General features: G+C 43.6%; 3 protein-coding genes across 10 annotated transcripts in view; 1 reads left to right on the forward strand and 2 right to left on the reverse strand.

The window, feature by feature from the left end:
- The window catches only part of CELF3 (CUGBP Elav-like family member 3), a 31,289-nt gene extending 25,583 nt beyond the window's left edge, over positions 1 to 5,706 (reverse strand). For 3 of the 6 annotated variants that reach the window (XM_056819421.1, XM_056819417.1, XM_056819420.1), the window contains exon 1: positions 5,572 to 5,706. In XM_056819421.1, coding sequence (XP_056675399.1) covers positions 5,572 to 5,595 — 24 coding nt within the window. In that variant the 5' untranslated portion in view covers positions 5,596 to 5,706. The remainder of the gene's footprint in view (positions 1 to 5,571) is intronic. The other 3 variants (XM_007485449.3, XM_056819425.1, XM_007485448.3) reach the window with 1 other exon arrangement.
- On the forward strand, positions 5,609 to 16,838 carry RIIAD1 (regulatory subunit of type II PKA R-subunit domain containing 1). 3 transcript variants are annotated; one of them, XM_007485439.3, is made up of 5 exons: positions 5,609 to 5,872; positions 6,432 to 6,508; positions 8,996 to 9,042; positions 10,140 to 10,243; positions 15,923 to 16,838. In XM_007485439.3, exons 1-4 carry the CDS (start codon positions 5,609 to 5,611, stop codon positions 10,208 to 10,210), a joined length of 459 nt encoding a protein of 152 aa, XP_007485501.1. In that variant the 3' UTR covers positions 10,211 to 10,243; positions 15,923 to 16,838. The 3 variants fall into 3 exon arrangements, with proteins under 3 accessions (XP_007485501.1, XP_001371912.1, XP_056675406.1); XM_001371875.4 differs by lacking the exon at positions 15,923 to 16,838 and adding an exon at positions 11,088 to 11,184; XM_056819428.1 differs by lacking the exon at positions 10,140 to 10,243.
- On the reverse strand, positions 14,205 to 21,785 carry MRPL9 (mitochondrial ribosomal protein L9). The gene is made up of 7 exons (XM_001371898.5): positions 21,570 to 21,785; positions 21,213 to 21,369; positions 17,744 to 17,868; positions 17,452 to 17,502; positions 16,136 to 16,237; positions 14,918 to 15,001; positions 14,205 to 14,789 (listed from the first exon to the last, which is right to left on the reverse strand). Exons 1-7 carry the CDS (start codon positions 21,678 to 21,680, stop codon positions 14,685 to 14,687), a joined length of 735 nt encoding a protein of 244 aa, XP_001371935.2. The 5' UTR covers positions 21,681 to 21,785; the 3' UTR covers positions 14,205 to 14,684.
- Positions 21,786 to 21,922: the final 137 nt, after the last annotated feature.

Genomic DNA, 21,922 nt, shown 5'->3' on the forward strand with positions numbered 1-21,922 from the left:
GAGAGAATATTATTATATATTGCTGGGTTGAAATTCATTTCCCTAACTCTGTGATGGCGAACTGATGGCATGGGTGCCAAAGATGGCATGCAGAGCACTCTCTGTGGGCATATATTCCCCTGCCCCCTCCCAGTGTTCATAACTAGAAAGGCAAAGGACTCAAGTGGAGCTGCTCCCTCCCCCCTCTCCACTCTGCTTGCCCACATTTTTTCACATCACCTGCCCCTATGCCTAGCAGCCCAATGGGAGCACTTCTTCCCTCCTCTGTGTGGGGTAAGGGTGGGGTGGGACTAACCTGGAACTTGATGGGGTAGGGTGAACAGAACTTGGTCTCAGGAATGGGACAAGGCATGAGGTCTCTAAAAGGTTTGCCATCACTGCCCTAACTCCTATTTCTTTTGTCTAGGTGGCTAATAAAATATTTCAATAACAAACACATATTTTTTTCCCTCAATTTATCTTTACTCAAATTTTCTCCTTCATGCTTTCCCTTTCTTGTTTTTGCATTTTTTCAGGACTATACCTTCTTAATATAGAATGCTATCCCATAACTCTAGATAAACTTTATAAAAAAAATAAAGTTTCCATTTAGCAAGAATTCTTTCTCCTCTTTTATCTAACAAACAAAAAAAAACCCCCACCAATGCGAGATTAGAATAGGCTATCTCTCTCCCTTTAACAAACATTTACTGAATGAATACCCATTATTACCATTAGGCATGTTAAAAGCTAAGTGAGATTCAATGATAAATAAGATATAGTCACTTAAATAGTCATATAATATAGACAGTGTTAAAAGAGGAAATACAAATTATGAATAACTGGAAAAAATAATACAACTAAATTAAAATAACCATAAGGTACCACCATATATCAGGGCAGCCAGGGGCAAAGTGGATAAGAGTGCTGGGCCTAGAGTTATAAGAAGACTCATCTTCTGGAGTTTGAATCCAACCTCAGACACCTACTAGCTGTTTGACCCTGGGCAAATCACTTAATTCTATTTGCCTCATTTGTAAAATGAGCTGGAGAAGGATATAGCAAATCACTTCAGTATCTTTGCCAAGAAGATCCCAAATGGGGTCACAGAGTTGGACATGACTGAAACAACTAAACAACAACCACTACCACCTCATATTCATAAAACTGGACAAAAAGCAGAGAGAGTGTGTTAAGGTGATGAAACTCCATGCTTGTAGGGGCATAGAAGGATTACTGATGGAAATGGAAATTTGTAGAATCTTTTTGAAGAACAATCTAGCAATACAGAGAAAAAATTACCCCTTCCCCCCACCGTACTCTTTGACCCAGTATTTCTTTGTTGATAATACTGGGGAAAGTGTTTTCAAAAACACATAAGAACTATATGTTCAAAGATTTTCATAGCATTATTATATATGATTGAAAAAATGGGAAATAAACATCCAACAATGGGCGGGAATGGTTAAATAAGTTGCAGTCTATTTAAATAATGGAATACTATAATAAAAATAGGAATGACAAGAAGTGGAATACAAATAAGTATGGAATGACCTTTATGAAATAATGCAAAATGAAAAAAAAACAATGAGAATGATAGCATGTACACCATGGCCTCGTTTTGAAGAAAAATTAATGAGAGAAGAATCCCAAGGATTTTGAAACACTGAAAATTTTATGAAGTTAATCTTATTCACAAAAAGGACACGGAAGAAGTGGGATAAATCTTGCACCCACATTTTCCCAGTCTCTCTTCAAGGTTTATGATCATGGCATTAACCTCAACTCCTCATTCTCCCTAACCCCACCTCTTAGTCAGTTGATAAACAGTTAGTAGAGGACTATAGTAAGCTAGACCCTATGCTAAGTACCAGGGATACAAGCCTTCAAAGAGCTCACCATCTAATGAGGGAGGACAATACACAAAGGAAGTAGTAGAATGCCTAAGAGAGAGGACCAAAGAGGACCAGAAACAGTGTCCCTGGTGGGAAATGGGGAGAAGGCTGGGCTAAGCCCCCTCTTTCAATAGCGGTTCTGTAGTCTCCAGCTCTGGCCTACAGTCAGAGGGGCTGATAAATCCCAGGGTCAGGCTCAGGCCAGTTCCATCTTACAGCATAATGAATATATTCAATCAATTACCCTCTTTTGCCATTTTGATCTCCCTAGCATCTCTTGCTTCTGGTCCCCTACTCCCTCCTCAGGCAGCTATCACCTCAGTTCAGGCTCATCTCAACTCCTGGTTAGATTATTGACGACTACAGCCTTTTGACTGGTTTGCCCAATTTTATTCTCTTACTACTCCATTCCATGTGACATGATCAATAAAGTGATTTTCCTTAAAAACAAGTCTGTCCCAAAGCATCACTCCTCCCTCAACAACAAAAACCTCTCTCTGTTGCCTCTAGATCCAATTTAAACGCCTCTACTTAGCCTCTAAAGTTCATCACAGTCTAGCCACAGACCTATCTGTCCAACCTCATTATGCTCCTGGGTGTAATCCTGTCCCCTTGGCCTTCTCCTACACCTTACCATGGCACACCAACGGCAGGCCTTTGCAATGGCCACATGCCACAACTGGAACGTTCTTGACCTCTGTCTGCCTCATAAAAGCCTTTTCTTCCTTCCTGAGTAGGCTGGAGCAGTAACTTCTACTCAAAGACTTTCTCACACCTCTTAACTGCCAGTGTCCAACCTCTCAGACTACTTTGTACGGATTTTATTTATATTTGTTCTGTGTATTCTTAAGCAGAGGGATTGTCCAGTCAGGTTGTTAGGCATGTGCATATTGTGCTCTGCCTGACACAGTCCTCCAAGGGGAGGATGTGCAAGTTGGCTTCCAAGGAGACTAGGTGCTCGAATGAGCTGAACCAGGTAGAACAAAAGGCACTGATTGGCCAAAGTAGTCTTAGTCTCCCTTTCCTGATGGTGTGAAAGGTGGTCTAGCATTGTTCTTTTCCAACAAGTGGGTGTGGGTTTATGTTTTATTTGCACTTGGTTGTTTCTATTCTAATGTAAATGTAGGTGAAGAACTAGAGTCTTGGAGAGGTCTTCAACCCTGAGAGGAGTCACAAGAGGTGCAGGACCTGGAGTTCACACCAGTTTGCTGGTGTCAAGACTGGACCCAGCTGAGGTACAGACCCACTCAATAGCCCAGATGTTGTGGCTGAAGCAAAGGGTGTGAACTTGGTGGGATGAATGCTTGTGGCAACTACTTTAAGGATGTATTCATTTGGGAATAGAGGTGATGGGGAGAGTTGGCCCCATTTCAGAGGACTTTCTAACTTTGGGGCTTGCTAGAGCTTTTCAGTAAATATTATTTTGTAAAAGCTAATTGATATTAGTTGGCTAAACAGATATTAGGATGCTCTGGGTCAAATATCTATAAGAAAACTAACTGGTGATTGATATTGGGAGGAAAACCCCAGAAGAGGGGTTCAAAGGTCATAGCTTTAGAAAGATCTCCCCAATCCCTTAAGTGCACTCCCAGAACCCTGAGGGGAGTTGCAGCTAACTGTACCCTGCATACCTGGCTTGCCAGTATGTGTAAATTGGATAAGGATCTCCAGAATTCCTATTGCCATGCTTATATGTGCTTTGTTGCCTTCCCTGAAGTAAATAAGTACCTTTTAAGTAATAATTTTTTCATTTAATATTTGCATTCCCAGTGCCTGGCATGTAGTAGGCACCTACTTCATGAAAGGAAATACAGAGCTGTAAAAATATGCAGAATGGATAAATAAAAAAGCAGTTATTTTGAAGTGCTGGGCACCATAGGGAACACTGAGAATAAACTTATCAAAAGGACAAAGTCTCCCCCCACTCCAAGGATCTTATATTTTAACAGGGGAAGACAGAAAAGGGGAATGGTGCTAAGGGAAAGGAATTTTTGTCTGGGAGCCACAGCAAAGGTGAACTAAACCATCTGATTGATGTGACCCTTTCAAAGGGATGGTAGTCATGGGTTGGATGACTGTGCCCAGAGTAGGGAGCTGATGTGCAGCCACAGGGTACATGGGAAGATGCGTTGGGTGCATGGATGGGATGTGAAACATGATCTGGTTAGAGTCCAGCTAGATACAGCAGGTGAAGTGAAGCCTCTGGGCTCATTTACTGATCAGTCAAGGCAGCTTAATCCCAAGGTGGAGAGTTCTCAAAGGGGATGGCTGAAGTGCCCCAGGCAGGGCTGGACCTGGCAGTGATGGGATTTCAGTCAGTAAAATTCATGAAGAGCCTCCAATATACAAAAAGACACAAAAGCCAGCTTCGGCCTCAAGGGGTTCACAATCTAATGGGGGAGACAAGTAAACAAATATGTACAAATCTATTCTCTAAGGGGTGAATAGGAACTTTAAGAGGGAAGGCACTAGAATTCTGAGCGGAGATGCTACTTAAAGGGGAAGTCCTCTAGGCGAAGATGAGGAGGGGGACCGTTCAAGGACCAGCCAGGAGGCCAGTGTCACAGGATGGATGAGTGCCTGTGGGGAGGCAGGCGGTGTAGAAGACAGGAAAGGTACGAGGGGAATAGGTCATAAAGGGCATTGAATGCCACATAGAGCATTTGTTTCTGATCCTGGAGGCAATGGGGAGCCCTTGATGTTGAATGGTGGCAGGCAGCCTCACAGCTGCGGTGTCGATGAGGGCCCGCACCGAGGGAGAAGGGGGTCACTGCAGAGGTGCGAGGCCTAGGGAGCGGTGCATATAGGGAAGTCAGCGGAGACAGCCCCCATTTTACAGATGCGTAAAATAAAGGGCGTCGAGACCAAAGCTAAGGGATGTTGCTGCAGGCACGGGAAGTTTGGAGGAGGCTGTAACAAGGCCAGGTGCACCGAAAAAACCAGCAGGAAGGTACTGTCTCCCTCGGATGGAGCCCCTCAGCCTAGGGTCTCTCGGAGCACCAAGGGAGGGATGGGCGAGGCGAGCCCCAGCGGCTGGCCTCACTTCTCTAATTAGACGCCAGGAGGAATTCGCCCTCTCCCAGCCCCAACACCAGAAACTCCGGGCCAGGGGCGTGGTTTTGGTGGGGGTGGGGTTGAGGGGAGGCTAGGAGCCCCGCCACCTGGGCCCTGAGGCCCGAGAGAGAAAAAAGGGGAATCCTGTTAAAGTCACACAAAAGTAGTGGGTTCAACTCCTGCCTCCGACTGCTGGGGGGTGGGGTGGGTTAGGGAGAGTCCCTCGGTTTCCTCAAACATAAATGGAGGGCGGTTGTTCTAGAACAACTCTACTATGGCCCCTCGTGGCCGTGGGCTCCAGGTATGTCCTCGGGCTCGCCCGGGTCGGGGGTCACCGTGGACCTAGGTGTCCCTTTAGCTCAGCACCTTCGCTTGGGAGCCGAGGCCACTGAGGCTCTCGGGACCGCACGTGGCTGGCGTCAGCGACTGAATTAGAACGCAAGTCCTCTGCTTCCAGAGTCAGAGCTCTTTCCCCAGTACAGCATCTCCTCCGGCGCTGTAGGGGAATCGGGCCCAGAAGCCCCTAAAAGCGGTGCCACGGCTTGGCGGGGAGGACGCTGGGTCTGGAGTCAGAGGTCTTACATTCGAATCCTACCGACCACCAGCGGGGAGCGCTCGCTTAACACTCGGAGCCGCCACTTACCTCTCGGGACCTCCGCGCCCTCATCTGTCACGTGACGATGTTGGACCCGGTGGCCTCCGAGCACCCGCCCTTCTCCTCACCCGCGAGCCCGGGGGCCAGCCACGAGCTTCCCCGCCTCAAGTTACTCCCTTCAGCCTCCGCCTCTCGGAGCCCCGCCCCCGGAGAGCTCCAGGAGGGGGCGGGGCCTTCTGGGCGTCGCCATGGCGACCGCGACAAGATGGCTTCCCTGTACTCTGGACTAGAGGGTCCCGACTTCGGAGCGCTGAGCCAAGACCAGCTCACGGAGCTGAGGAATTTCAAGGTGGGCGCGGCCCCAGCGTGGAGGGGGGGGGGGGTAGGGGAAGTAACGCGGACCCTGCGTTTATGGGGTCTAGAGGAGGGCGGAGACGGGGCCACGGCTCCTCTCCCCGTCCCTCTCGGTTCAAAGAGCAGCTTTTGGTCGGGAATGGGGACGGAGCCAGAGCTCCTCTCCCTTTCCTTCCCCCCCGCGCAGGTTGCCTGTAGTAGGTCGGGGGAGGGGAGCAGGACCAGAGTTCCTCCCTTCTCTCTACCCCCAAGCGCGTCAGGTGTCCCGGTTTGGTCCGGGGGCGGGACCAGAACTCCTCCCTCCTCCCTCCTCCACGCGCGTCAGGTGCCCGGGTTCCGGCCCGGGGGCGGGACCAGAACTCCTCCCTCCTCCACGCGCGTCAGGTGCCCGGGTTCCGGCCCGGGGGCGTGGCCAGGGCTCCTCCTTTGCACCCCCCCCCTAGGTGCCAGAGCTTAGTCGAGGGGCGGGGCCGGCGGCGGCCCTCTTCTCTGCCTCTCCCCCCCACCCCGCGAGCGGGGTCCTCAGTGCGCACTGGATCTCCCTCCCTGCCCAGATCAACACGCGCATCGCTGACGAGAAGTACCTGCGCTCGCACAAGGAGGTGGGACTACTCCTGAGCGGCTTCTTCAGGTAGGTGACCCAGCCTCGAGCCCCCGCGAGGACCCCTATGGTTGGGCTTCTGCCGCTTCGGTGCTCGAGGGGGCGGACGGGCATGGGCGGCCCAGGGAGCTCCTTCCCTCCCCCTCGCTCCCCCACGGCCCGCCCCTGGCTCTGCAGCCATCGGAGCCAAGTTAATTTCTTCAGACGATCAGAGACCACTTCCCTACGATTCTGGTGATGTCCGGAGTCCAGCCCAGCGACATCGCTGACTGTGGGACAGGCCTCAGATTGCTTCGAGATGGATCACTCATCCCCGTCCCCCATTAGGCCCTTCCATCTGGCGTTTGCCTGGAAGGGCTGGGACCGCCACATTCAAGGGGCGGGATAGCAAACCTTCCTGGTGGGGAAGAGCAAAATGAAGACGCTGAATATGGCCACTTGGGCCTGATGAAGCCCTAGAGAAGGTTCGATGCACAAGACGATGGATGGGAATGAGTGAATGAGGAGGGAGCAAGGGCTTTTCCCCATTTTTTGCTTGAAATTGAAATCAAGGGTTCTTAGACCCCTTCACCTCCCTTTCTTTACATTGATTCCTTTCAATCATTTTCTTAATTATTTGGGGTCCTGAAGGAGGTAAACAGAAACATTCAAATCTAACCATGTTACTCTGTAAATCGTATTCTTTTTTTTTTTTAATCCAAGAAAAGGTTGCAGTTGAAGGCCAGAGGAGTTTGAGGAGGCACTGTTTATATTATCTGTTCACTGCTCCCACCACCACCAACCACCATTATCAGTTATCCAAATGAGTAGAGGTTGGCTTTGTAATAATAATAATGATGCAATTTAAAGTCAACCATGATCTCCACGGAGAGTGGAAACCAGTGTTAAATACCTGAATTAAATCAACATTGATAATCCAATCTGCAACAGTTAGACTATGTGGGGGGGACTGGGAAAGGTGACATAATAGTAATTGCATGTCAGCTGAGACTTGGCTTGAAGAATTTCCAGGAGAAGCTTGGGTCATTGAGAAGTGGCTGTATCTATAATTACATTAAAGGTAGCAGGATCCATACATTACTGTCCTGTTGGCCCTGAGAAGTACATGATGTGGTTGCCATGGAGTAAAATTTTTGTCACTAGATGATTCCAGTTTGCTCCCTCAAAGTCATCCTCCCAACCACATTCCTTTTGGCCCTTTCCATTCCCAATCTGCTTTCCTCTATGCTTATCATTAGTAGGCAGTAAAATGAGAAGGAAATGGAATATTTAGGATTTGTTTTGTCTTTATGGCTGGGTGGCAACATAATGAAACATTCAGCTTTTTGGTTCTTTGGATGCTTCAGATAGCCCTGCTGAGAGAGAGCAAGGGGATGCCAGGAGTATAGGGGAATGGAATCCCAATCAAAAACCCCTGCCCTTCAACACAGTTTGCAGGGCTTGATTTTGTAGTGTTTAGCTCCAGAATTTAGCTCCCAAGTCATGAAGTCACTATGGTCTAAGCTGGGGGAGATGTCTTCCTACTTGGATCTTTCAAATCCTACTGTTTTACTTACTATTTTATTCAGTCAGCCCTCCAGTATGTATTGATATATATGTAAAACATATGCATATGTATATAAATACAGTAGACAGAATTTCAAACTTAGAGATAAAAGTAGGGAATTAACTTATTTTATGGAACTTCAAACTTCTGGTTTAATATGAGGTACACAATGTGTCAGATGGTAGTTTTCTGTCTCTTTTATTAGCCAAAAGGAAAGAGGAAGCAGAATTCATAGGGCTATGAAGTTAGGGAGTCCCCAGACATAAAAGTTCATTACTATAGTCAAAGCCTGAGTACTGAATGTGTGGTTCATGACTGAGGGTATGTCCAACAATTGGGAAAATAATACAAAAGAAAAATGAACTGTTGGAACTTTCAGCTGATACAGCACCACATGTATTCTACAGTTGGCATTACAGAACAGGATGGAAAACCATGGCAACCTTTCCCATTTAGAGAACTTCAACCTAGTCTATTAGAGGCCTTTTTTCCATTTCCATTTTTATAATGTCAATCAGTGAAAAAATGGGATTAATTTTAAACCAATATGGCCTATTCCATAAAGTGAGGGATAGCTTCCATATGTTTCCTTTGAGAGCAGAAGTTCTTTATCTTTATCTGGGGGTATAGGGTTATAAGAGGATGGATTTTCAGGATGAATTCAGATGGGGAAAAATTATTATTTCAATATGATTGGTTTCCTTTGTAATTCTACATACTTTATTCATTTTAAAAACATGATTCTGAGAAGAGGTCTATGAAACAAAACAAGGTTTTAGAGGCTCTATCTAGCACCCAAAGTAGAAGACCATAAAAAGCACTTTTCTGACAAGGACTGATTAGGTTATAATCTAGTTGGAAGTAAGACTCCCATTGGTTATGCTATAGATTAATCTGATTTCTTTTTATGATGAAATCAATGCCTGTTTTAAGTCCTTTTTTTCCTTCCTTTGCTTTTTTATATTCTCCAGAGAAATGTTTTTGAAAAGGCCAGTGGACATCCAAGAATTTGCAGCAGGTGAGACTTATTTTTTGGTGTTTGATCAAATTGGAAAAAAAGATATTGCTGGTATAGACTGACTGGTAGAGTCTCTGCAGTATGGGTCTACATAATGGAACCCTGGAAAGCACTTTCCTTTCTTTCACTTCTTTAGGTATAGTCAGGTGAGAAAGGAGGCAGAACTTTCCAGGAGAAAGATGCCTATTAAGTACTGCACTTTGATGCTATTTATGCCTTTGCATGTTCCCTGCCCCCACCCTCCATCCTGAGAGACTTACTCCCACCTCTCCCCCACTTCTTCTAATCCTTTAGTTTTCCTTAGTTCAGGTTCTGCCTCATACAGAAAGCTGATTTTGATACCCCAGTTGCTAATACCTTATACCTAGAAATTACTTTGTGTTTCATTTTAGATACATATTATTTTCCCTTCCAAGACTTAGAAGTTCTTTGTGGGGCAGAGGTGGCTTCTTTTTCTTTCTTTCCTTAGAACCTGGCACTTAATAGGGAATTATTAAACATTAGTTGAACAGACTTCCTTAGCATCTCCATCTCTGGAAATCTTTGAGGGAAGGAGAGTTTTCCAGCTTGGTGGTATTTGGTTAGATGATGGATTTCCTGGCCAAATGACCTTATGGGTCCGCTTTTAGCCTAAAGAATTAGTAGTAGGTCTCTTCAGATCTATTCAAGCAGATCTGTGTTAACAAGCAGATATTGCCTGATTCATACCCTCCTGTCTGTATGAAATCTTCCTTTGTTGTCATCCTGAGATCTGGCTCTCCTCTGAAAGGATATTCTCAGAGAGGGTGTGAAATCTTAAGATTCAGAAGCTGGCAAGCAGAGCTTGGACAAGAATAACTCTTGTTATTTGTATGGGCCAGAAATGGGCTAGGGAGCAGAAAAACCCAGATAATCCATCTTCAGAATGTTTCCTGTGCATTGGCAGGCAAATAAGCAAATATAGTTGAACCAAAGGAAGCTTGGTCTTTGGAGAAAGGGAGCCCTTTTCCCTAAGAAATGTGATGTTGAGATTAGACTGCCTTATCTTCTAACAATGCAAACTGTCTGCATCTAATCCTTTTCCTCTCCACTCAAATGTTTTCCCCCCCTTTGCTCAGAGTATTTCACAGATCCAGGACTTCCCAAGAAGATACAAATGCAGCTAATTGAACAAGAAAAGAACAGTTAGCAGAATTGTGATGTTCTGCTATTGGAAGCACAGGTGAGAGAATCTAGCCTTTGAAAGTTCCTCCACCTACTAAAGCTTTACTTTTATGAAAATATGGACTGTTGTGTCTGAGGCCTAAAAGAATCTTGGCAGAAGACTCTTGTTTAAAGTAGTTGATATTCATTTTATTGAGATTGTTGATAGGGAAGAGAGCAAGAGAGAATCACTAAATGTGTTAGAAGGAAGAAGTGTTTCTGAATCTAGTGAGACAGGAGAAAGAGATGGCATGAAGAATAGGTATAGAGAAAAAAGATGGCTTTGTTGAGTATCAAACCTTGGAGAATTTTGCATTTTCTGTTTGATTACAGACTTACATCCACTTTTATGCCTCCTTGGGGTAAGGGTTGGTGGTGCAGCTAAAGGGTTCTTTGGTTGCTTCTCTCATTCAATAGCAGTAATTCTACTACCATCTTCTGGATTGGTTTAGGATTCTTCATGGTACAAAGAATAAGAAGTGGCAGGAACTCCATTTCTTTGCAGACAAGATTATTTTCTGGTGCAAACACCAGTTTAGTTTTGCCATTGTGGCTGGCACTTGGTTTTAGTCCAGGGGATTTATGAAATAACTTTGACCTTTTGGGGGGGCTGCTAGGTGGCACAGTATACCAGTACAGAGCACCAGGCTGGAGTTGGGAGAACCCGAGTTCAAATTTGGCCTGATAATTCCTACCTATGTGACTCTGGGCAAGTCACCTAACCCTGATTGCTTAGCCCTTACCACTCTGTCTTAGAACTGATTCTAAGAGAAAAAGTGAATGTTTTAAAAAGACTGACCTTTTTGGAGGAATGGGCAAAATCCACACTGCTAGGTATACCTAAACCTGTTCCTATTTCACAGGATCATTTCAAGATAAGAAATTGGCTCCATCATCATGGGTTCCTAAGTTATTCTGGACTTTGCCTCTTATGTTATAAAGCATTACATTTAAAAAAGATTTATTTACCCAATTTTATTTCACTGCAGTCTTCTTCCTCCTGAGCCCCCTGTACTATTCCTGTTACTGACAAGATTGGTAGCAGGTTAATTCATATCTTGCTGCAGAATCTCAAATGACTCCCTTGTTCTTGGGACCAGTGTACCTTCTGCATATTCTGATCAGCTGTTGGTCAGAATACACTGGATGTTTGGTTGGTGGGTGGGTACAAAAAACAAGAGGCTGAGATTTCTTATAGGGACATGGAACAAAGGCAAGTCAGGTGTGTACCAGTTTTGTCTTTTTATCTTACAGGAGATCTTCTCCTAATGGGGTGCTCTTTTATATTCCAAAGAGGCAAGAATAGGAGGAAGGAGCCTAAAGTGGTGAACAAAAGGCAGTGAGGCTAGATGTCAAGAAGCAACTTTCTTAGTGCTCAGTGTTAGAAGATATGGAAAACAGTGGACAGTGGGAGATCAGGCATTTTGTCCCTCACTGTCTTTAGGAATAGGACAGCTACCAAAACTATCCGATGGCTTAGGTTCAGTCCTGCTAAAACTGAAGGCTTGGAAGATCAACCTTTGGAGTCCTTTTTGGACCAAGTCAGAAAAGTCTTGTTTGTCTTACTCCAGCCTCCCAAATTCATCATGTTTAGTGGCTCTATTATATATAGAACCTCATATCCTCGTTATCGTCCATTAGTGTCACCATAGCAACATTCTAGAGTAGGAGTTGTGGTCACAGTCAAAGAATTTTAGAATTGGAAAGGGCCTGAGAAATCACAGGATCTCAGATTTAAAGCTATAAGAAGCTCTTCAAGATCACCTGGTCCAACCCCTTCATTTTACATGTGAGAGTCCTGAAGCCCAGAGAGGTGAAGATACTTAAGTCATAGTTACACAGGAATTAGAAGATGGTAAAGCTGGGTCTCACCCTAGGATCTCATGCCTTGGAAGTGCAAAGCTTGCACTGTCAAATCATTCTATTTCTGTGTTATCTTTTATTCTTTCTCCTGGTTCTGTCACTTGTATCATCATGGAAGGAAGCAAAGTGGGGCACTCAGAACCACCCAAAACTAAACTATGACTAAACTATGGGTTTGGGGTAGCAAGCATTTTAATCATGTCACAGTCATAACTCTAACAGCCATGGACGGCATCTCTTCATAGTAGGGGAGTAGCAGAATGCCTAGAGAAGTGAGACAGAGCTCCAGTCTTCAAATAACACACCAGAGCTGCTCACTTGTCACAGACAGCACTACAACGGGCACTGTTGGGCTCCTACCCTTAAGTTTAGACTGTGTCAGAAGACCAAGACAGGCAGACATGTAGTGTTTGTCAGTACAATGATGATAAAGATGAGGCAGTGTGGCATGGTGCAAATGGTGCCAGATTTGTAAGAAGAGGACTGTGGCATTGCCATTCTTGTGGGCCTCAATTTGCTCATCTGTAAAATGAAGGGCTTAGACAAGATGACCTCTTAGGTCCTTTCTGGCTCAAAATCTGTGAATCTATGCAACACCCAGGTACACATATGCATAAATAGCATGTGATAAGAGCTCATATTATGAGAGGAAAACTTCAGATATGGGGGCTCCTGTGGAGATAAAGTTAGTTTCTACTTAAATGTCTGAATTTCCATACTCAGTTATTCAAAATTTTCAGTTTCTTTGTTTTAAAATCCTTTATCTCCTTGAAAATTTATTAGGGGCTTTCTGATAAATCTCATTGGATTTAATATCAGAATAATCAGTATACTCCAAAGCCCTGGATTAGCTTCTACAAATGTGGGCTAGACTTAAAGCTTCTCTTTTCTGCCCCTTCACTCCCACAAATGGGAAAGACTTCCTAATCTTACCAGTTAAGGGTAGAGAGGGTTAGCCTCTGCTGCTCTCTCCTGGCCTGGGTCTGTATATAGCCAAGTGAAAGGATCAGGATAAAGAGCTGAGCTAGTAGTGAATTACCATCCTTCCTTGGCTGTATCCAGGCAGAACTGTGCTACCCCTATCTCAGACATCACTAATCTCTTTAGAACCAGTGACTGAAGGACTGTGAGTGATTCTTTTCTATTCCTCTGGATAATAATGAAGTTCTGATTATCACAGAAATCCAGAGTAGACAGGACTTGGGCAGGCCATCCATCCTTGGCAGGTAGCCAGCTTTTGCTCAAAGACCTCTTGGATTTGATGGTGTATCTTGCACTTCAGATAGTTCTAATCAGCTGGAGTTTTCCCTAACAGACGTCAAAGCCTTTCTGAAGTTTCAGCTCCATATTTCTAGTTCTGCCCCTGAAACCCAGTATAATTATTCTCTCATGTGACAGCTTCCCTTCTTAAAAACAACCATGCCACAGCATCACAGATTTATAGATGGAGAGGACCATGGTGAAGTATCAGATGACAGGAGCAGGATTAAATGATTTCTTCCTTTTCCAAACCAGGCTACCTCACAATGCACTTAAAAATGACCTTGGCATCGTCCATCAGTCAACCTTGACTTAATGGATAGCCTTTCTCTTGCTAATGGGCCCTATGCTCATGCAGGATCATCTCCTCCCTATAACTTCCATTAAAAGTGAGTTAATAACTCTTTTGGCCCCCATTCCAGAATCTCCGAGCTACCAGTTCATATACATTTTAAATCTCAGAGCAAAGGCAGCCCTTCCTTTCTAAACCTTTACTCTTTTTATTCTAACAACTGCTATAAAACTTCTGTCTTCAGGCGGGTGCAGAATTTTTGTAATTACAGATGAAGTTATATACACAAGTAATAGTACCTTTGACTGACACTAAGCTTACCTATAGAATTTTTTAGGCCTCAGACTCATTTCTATTACCAGAAAATGAAATGGAGAAGCTAACTATTTCTTTCATCAGATTATTGACCAAGAACAACTTGCCCATGAAGAGCTGTAACATATGGGAGGAGTCTCATTTGCTTTTTCCTTCACTATCTAGGATCAAAGTTTATTACCTCAAGAATCTGGCTCAAGTATTCTCATTTCCATGTCCCATCCCCAAGTAATCACACCTACAAAGGGCACATAGTACAATCTTTTTATTGATGCTCATGATGCAGATGGTTGGCATGGCCCACAATGAATTGACAGATCCCAGGGAAGCTAGTTAGGACTTCTATTTATGTTCATTCAGATGGGCTCAGTCTGACTCCAATTTGAAAGATACCCCAGGATAAAAAATTCCTTGTGACAAAGCAGGTCTGAAACCTAAGAAAACTTCCACTGGCTCGTATAGTGCTTCCTAAGTAGGTCTGCAGTAAGGACAGTGGGTAGAAAGTCAATGGGTACTGGCAATATCCATCATATTGGTAGCAAATACAGGGACAATGATGTGCTGTTCTCTCTGATGCCCCAAGACACTTGAGACCCCAAACTAAGTCACAATAGGGGAAGCAAGATCAAGTGTTGATCTATATTTGTTCCACTAATTCCAGAGCAGGAGGCCCAAGGGTAGCTGGTTGCCTTAGGTGGAGAGAATAGTTCAGGGAGCTTGCAGGGATCATTTATTTGGCAGCTTGCTTGGCTAACCAATGCTTGTATCTCTTGGTCTTGGGCTTCTCAAAATTCACCACAGACATAGGGACCCTCACGGTGTCAAGCCCATTCACCTACAGACAAATAGACAGGGCATCCAGGGATTGAAAATGACACCATTCCAACAAACCATTTAGCATTGACTCTTCAATTTGGATTTCAATTAGAATAAGAAAAAGAATTCAAACAAGGGAGAACTCACCGTCACTTCACACCAGTACTCGCCCCACCTTGTGATTGGTTCTTCAGGTAGCTTTAAGGCATGTGGAGATACCACCACTCCAAGCTGCAGGACAACATTCAGTTTCATTGCTAATGTTATGGCATACATAAAGCCTATCAGAAGACTGCCATTAGAAAAAAGCCTCACAAAATGAGTTCCAAATATTTCAATCTTGTCCATTCTTGTGCAAAGATTTGATTAAAGCTAATATTGCTGTAGTTTCAATTTCCCAAGAAGAGAAAAACAGAAGCAAAGATACATTTCAATCTTAGATTCAGAAAGAAAGGATCTTAGGTCACCAAGTCCAACATCTTCATTTTACAATAAGGAAACAGTCTGAGACAGGGCAAATAATTTGCCAGAGGCTACCTGGAGACCCAGGGTTTGATTTTAGGTCCTTTGGCTCCATGTCCAAAGCACTGTATGTCTCAGCACTGTAACAGATCATAACAGCAGCTTGTTTCCTACTGAAATCAAAGCCACACTCTCCACTAATCCTAGCTTGTATGAAAAATAAGGGTAGGCTACCTAAGCAGTGCTGTTTTTTCAGTGCTTATGTATTGTGGATGAGGGCCTTTTGTGCAGCATTTGGCACAACCAAATTGTGTGTGTGTGTGTTTAAATAATCAACCCAAAGTAAATAGATTGGGGGGATCTTGCATCTTCCCCATCTTTCAGGCAATTACATGATGCTATACTATGGAATATGATTTCCAAGTGCCTGCTTCTTTATTTCTACAGTAATTAAAGAACTTTCATATACATTATCTTTTTAGCCTATTATTTTCATTTGTCAGATTAGGAAGCTGGAGGCCTAAATTGTAACTGGCCCCAAACTTGTACAGTCAGTTAACAGTTGGGACTCAAACCCAGGTCTCCTGATTCCAAGGCCAATTCTTTTTCTTACTCAACATCTTTTGCTTCATTTGTCAGCAATGAACCTGATGAGCGTGCCACTGTTTTCCTATTTTTCTCTCTCTCTAGGAAATGAATGAATGAAAACCTGTTCTGCCCTCTGTGCCTCCAAACCTGACTAGTGCCAATTCTAAGGTCTAGGACCTAAGAAATGTTAAATATGCATACCACCCTTTTTCTCATCTTTATTTGGATAACAGCTTGCCCACCTCTCCCTCTAATGCAGAGATCTACCATGAAGGCTTCCCAACAAACATAGTCATCAAGGGATAAAACACTCACATTTCTGAGGAAGTGGCGGCAAACGATTTCAGGATTCAACTCCCACTTGACATTATTCTTCATTCCCACTTCCAGGTGGCATTTTTTCAGGAATTTCACTGTCTAAGAGGCAGTTGGTAGGTTAGAATTGGGTTCAGAAAAGTTGTAGCTATCACAGCAGGGAATCCTGGATTAAATAATTTAGGAAATATAATTTATGTGTCTCAGCCAAGTGGTTGATAAACAAGTTAGAAGGGTGTTTTAAACGTATGATCCTAAGAGTAATTCAGCTTTTCTGACATGACAGAAGGAATGGCTTAACATACTATTACATGGGAAAGCCACTGTATACCTAGGAATACATTCTTCCTGAACAAAGTTCAAATTCCTTTGACTTGGAATTCAAGGTCCTTCATAATTTAGCTCTACCATCTGCTTATTTCTCAAGTCTCCTACAAATAGGTTTGGTTTTCAGAAAACAAGTGTTGAAAATGATTTCTATAAGTAAAAAACAAAAGGACTAGGCCTATAAAAAAAGGTACATATATATTCCCAATACAAACAAGACTGGAAACAATGGGAATATTCCAATTGACAGCACAAATTTCAATACTTTTATCTCAGTATCAAATGAAAACTCCACTTAACATGATGCCTAATAATAATAAATTTTAAAGTAATAAAATTTAAATAAATGCTTAATTAAAAAATATATTTGGTTCTACTCATGAGTCCATTTGCTCATTATTTTATTTACCCTCTTGTCTAGCCAACTTTTCCAAAGCAAATTTCATCACCCCATAAAATAAACTTTCCCTGAATCCCTCAAATACACAGTGACCTCAATCTTCTCTGATCTTCCACAATATTCTTTGGTCTGCATTAGTATGTATTGGTTTATACAGATTTTTATTGCACTCATCATTGATGGCTTTTTGGGATACCACCCGCCCCATAATACTTGTTTTATACTTCCCAAGATTGTTGTGAGGACCAAATGAGATAATTGTAGAGCACTTAGCATAGTACCTCACCCAAAATGGGCACTAAAAATGCTACTTGTAATAATAAAAATAGTGATTGTAACTTGTTTCCTCTTTCTCCAAAGGATCTAGCTAACACTATTATTTAATCAATGACACCTTGATGGTAGATCTACAAACTGGTTGCTACCTCCTGTTTCTACCCCATTTCTCACACTGCCCAAGTCCTCAACTTCATACTACTCCTTCTCATTAGTGATTATCTGAACTTTGAGTGATTGAGGGGAAAAAAATCAAAAAGGTTGAGTCTTTTGTACGAGGCATTCAAATACCAACTGATGGATCCCTACTCACCATCACACCAGTCTTGGTCTGGAGCTTTTCCAGCTTCCCTTCCTGCCGCAACTAGATGAGATAAAGACCCATGGAGAGGGAGGAAAAAAGAATATAGTAGTAAATAATATTTTCCCCTTACTTGAAGAGGCAATAAGTTTGAACTTCTGGATCCCCTTCCTTTCTTTCAGTTCTAAGTTTTCAAACTGAATCTCAAAAGTGAACTAGGCAACTATTCTCCTTCCAGAAAGATCCTAAGGGTTCTCTCTAATCACTGCTTCCCTTGCCCCTTTATCAGCCTGGTAGGACTCACCAGGTTCTCTGCCTCAAATATCTTCTTGTTCTCTGGTGATGGGTACACAGCAAGATTCTGAGGAAGCAGTTTATTCCGGCCCAGTGACTTCTTCACTGTGACAGTGTCACCTCTGATTCCAAGGTCTGCCAAAGGGAACAACATAAACACTAAATGTATCAGATAACTTAAAAAAATATATATAACTAAAGAAATTAATTTAAAGCTAATCTCAGAAGAGGGAAAACATAAGCATAGGTTGACTGAGTGTATTATTTGGCTTCTTTATGAATACTTTTCAGTGTGATGTTCCCTAGACGGGTGTCTCCCTTTTGAAAAATGCAGATATTTCTATTCTAAGATTACTGGATTTAGAACTGGAAAGACCTGAGTGAGTCCCGGCTTTGCTACTTAAAAAAATATGTGTTAGTAGCCTCGGGCAAGTCATTTAATCTCTCTGAGAGCCTTAGTTTCCTCATGTATAAAGTGGGGATAATATCTAGACACTCAGGATCTCCCATCTCTAGGTCTAGCTCTCAATTCACTGAGCCACCTAGCTGCCCCCAGGAAAAGTTTTCAAAGCTCTTTTCTTCCCAGTAGCCCAGTGAAATAGAGATATATTAACTCAATTTTGCAGTTGAGAAAACTGACCTCTGAAATCCCTTTTAGTTCTAAAATTATAATCCTGCAAAGCTAAAAATGTCAAACAACTTGTTCAGAGTAAATAAAAGAATTGTAAAAATTCAAATATAGAAGGAAGAACTTTAAAGGTTACCTACCTAGTTAAACAGATATCTGACTTGCATCTTCGCTACAGAACCAACATCAACCCACCTTCCCAAGTAGAGAGAAACCCATTCCCACATCTCCTGAGGCAGCTTGGGCCATCTTTGATTGGCTCATTAATAGTTTTTCTTTCCACTGAGCATAATAATAAGCCTAACTTCTATGACTCCTAATTCCAACCTTGGGGACCAAGAACAAACCTTTCACAAGATAATCAGTGAGCATTTATTACGTGTCTACTATGTACCTATGCTAGGCCTTGGGCATGAAAGACAACACTGAAATGGTTCTTGCCCTCAAGGAGCTTGTTATTTTGGAAGAAACATCTACAAATATGTAGACAAAATAGACAAGCCATTTTGAGCTGACAATAAGCAGAGAAAAGTTGATGTTTATGTTAGCACATCGAACCAAAAAGAATACAATTAAATTTAATGGAAATGAAACTAATAAACAAGCATTAAATGTAAATCCTACACTTAAAAAATGAACTTTGAGATAGAGGATGACTAAGCTACAAGCCTCTGTTTAGCACTTCTGTGCTCTTTTTATATTCAATTTAATTCAATGCTACAAACTACTATAAGTTGTCATGATGACAGGTATAGAGTAAGAATAAAAAGATATGATGTAGAACTTGTTCTCAAGGACCCTCCAATCTAACAGATTCAAACTGGGGATGCATAAAAAGGCAAAATGAACCTGTCTTTAAGAAGCTCCCATTCTAATAGAGAATATGTAAAGAATTAGGTACATATAAGGTATCAACAAATCCAATGAAAAGTAAACTTATAAGGGAAGCTATTAATATCTGAGGAGACCAGGAAAGGCCTATCATAGGTGAGATTTGACCCGAGTCTTGAGGAAAGTGTGGGAAACTAAAAGGCAGCATTAAGAAGGGATATTCTCTACACGGGAGGGACATTGGGTGCAAAGGCAGAGATGGGAAGATGGAGTAATGTGTAAGTAAAAAAAAAGTCAATGTATCTGGTCTGCATGGTGGGAGGGGGAGTAAAAGGTAGAAATGGAAAGGCAGGAAGAGGTCAGGTTATGAAGAAAGCAGTAGACAGGTGAGAGGTAGTAAGGGCAGAACTAAGGTGATGACAATTAAGCATGGAGTGAAAAGACATATAAGAGAGATGATGTGAGGGCAAAAATGCCCAGAATTAGGCAATGTGTTGGATATGTGGGGTGAGTGAGGGGAACTGAAAATGACACAGAGGTCTCAAGTCTGGGTGACTGGAAGGATGGGGATGCCTTTGACAGTAACAGGGAAATTCACAAGAAGGGAGGGTTTGTGGAAAAATTAGTTTCAATGTGCTAAGTTTTAGAGGTCTAAGGGACATCCAGTTTAAGATAACCAAAAGATAGTTTGACTGGAAAATATGGGCATTTTCATGGGCTGCAAGCTCAACAACATGATAGCTAAAAAGAAAACATAATTTTTCGTTGCATTAAGCCAGAACACAGGAGTACTTTATAGTCTAGCTGATAAAACCATATTTAGATAAATTTGTTCAGTTTAAGAACAATATTGAAGGAAGAACATTGATCACTAATATAAAATGGAGAGGGTGACTACAGAGATGGAGGACTAAGATATAAAGGGACTGGAGGTCCTACTATATACAAGGGTCAGTTAAAAGGAGTGGGATGTTTAAACTAGAGAAACTTAGGGGAGAATGTGATATCTTCAAGCATGAGAAAGGTTATCACATAGGAAAAAAGCTATAAAAGAACAAAGATATTTTGGGTCTGTTGGGGTATGACCAAGGCAAAAAAATCTGCCTCTTCACCAGCTGATTTTACTTTCTCACAGACATCTCTCATGTGCTATACATAAAAGGAAAATCCATGAGTAGATTCTGAGTGAAATCAGAAATTTATAACCACTAAAAACAACTATTACATTTGAAGAAAACCTTGGCCAAGGATAGTAAAATTTCAGTGCCTTACCCATATACCAATGGGGGTTCTGTGGGATATTTGTCCTGTAGCCCCACTTTCAGGCTTAGGTAAACAATGGATTCTGTTGTTCAGTCTTGTCTGACTCTTCATGACCCCATGGACTATATGACTATGGAAAGGATACTGAAATGGTTTGCTATTTCCTTCTCCAGTGGATCCTTGGGGGGGGGGAGGGAGGGGGGGAGGGGGATCTGTGGTTAAGTGACTTGCCCAGGGTCACATAGATAGGTCTGTCTATATTTGAACTCGGGCCCAACGACTCCAGACCCAGTGTGCCTCAGCTGCCTCTACAACAACTGGATACACCCACTTTTTATTTTAATGGATGGGATAACTTTTCTTGAGTGAGTGTATAGGACAATTCCAGGAAGCAAAGAATACTACTCTCTTCAGCTTACCTCTACCCCGTTAACCAGTCATGTCACCCCAAGGCTTCTAAAAGATCTCAGGAATTAACTTTCCCCCTTCAATGTAGCAGAGTTGAGAGCACAGAGAAAACTCAGATTTGCTTCTTGTGAGGTATGTGAAAGGTGAAACACAACGTCAGAAGTTGTGGTCTGAGGGAAATCTTTGGTTTTAACTAGAAGTACCACATAAATGTCTGGTTTCGAGCCTGGATGGTGAGTTGGTGGAAGGCTGAAGTCTCCCTGGGCAGACCTGGTTGGTGGGCAGGTGGTGTTGCTCAGGCAGGAATAACCCCCTGGCCCCTGCCCCCGCGCCCCCCGGAACCACTTACTCTCCACGGTCTTCGTGAGGATGAGCTCCATCGTACCCTGCGGTTTGTGCTGAGTGTCCTCCACCAACCGGTAGACTTTGTGCCGCCGGCGCAGGTACGGCTTCCGGCCCTCGGCTGCCAGGGGCACCTTCCACCAGCGCTCCACGATCACTGTATTCTGAGAGTCCGACACGGAATACAGAGGCGGAGTCAGTTAGCCCGGGTCGGGCCCAGCGGGAACCCCTCAGCCCACTCTCCCGGGGACCTCGATTTGTCAACCAATCAACAGGCCCTCCCCCGAAGCCCAGAGCCCGCGGCTCGCCGGGGAACCCTCCGCCCTCCCCTCCTGCCTCCAGGGAAGGCCCTCGGACCCCATACCCGGTTGTGGGAGAGGCTAAGACTGCGCTCCAGGACAGGGGTCCCGGCTCCCAGCCGGGGTAGCAGCCATTGGGCTGCAATTCGCAGCCCCCGAGCTGCAGGAAGAGTCATAGTCTGGGAGACAGAAATGCGAATGGTCCAGGCGACTGGGAGAGAGAAAGGACCCCAGCGTAGAACAGAAAGGCTGCCGAGACGTGCCTGAGTCAGACCGTACTGCGCTTGCGCATGCGAAAGCAGGCAGTCGGGCAAGTCTCCCTCAGGTTTCTGACTGAAAGGGTCCTTGGGAAGCGCGAATCTCTAAATAAAAGCTGAGAATTTAGGTCTGTTCTGTTTACGGGTCAAGCTTCGCGTCG

Source organism: Monodelphis domestica, chromosome 2, assembly GCF_027887165.1.
Source record: "Monodelphis domestica isolate mMonDom1 chromosome 2, mMonDom1.pri, whole genome shotgun sequence".
Lineage (NCBI taxonomy): Eukaryota > Metazoa > Chordata > Mammalia > Didelphimorphia > Didelphidae > Monodelphis > Monodelphis domestica.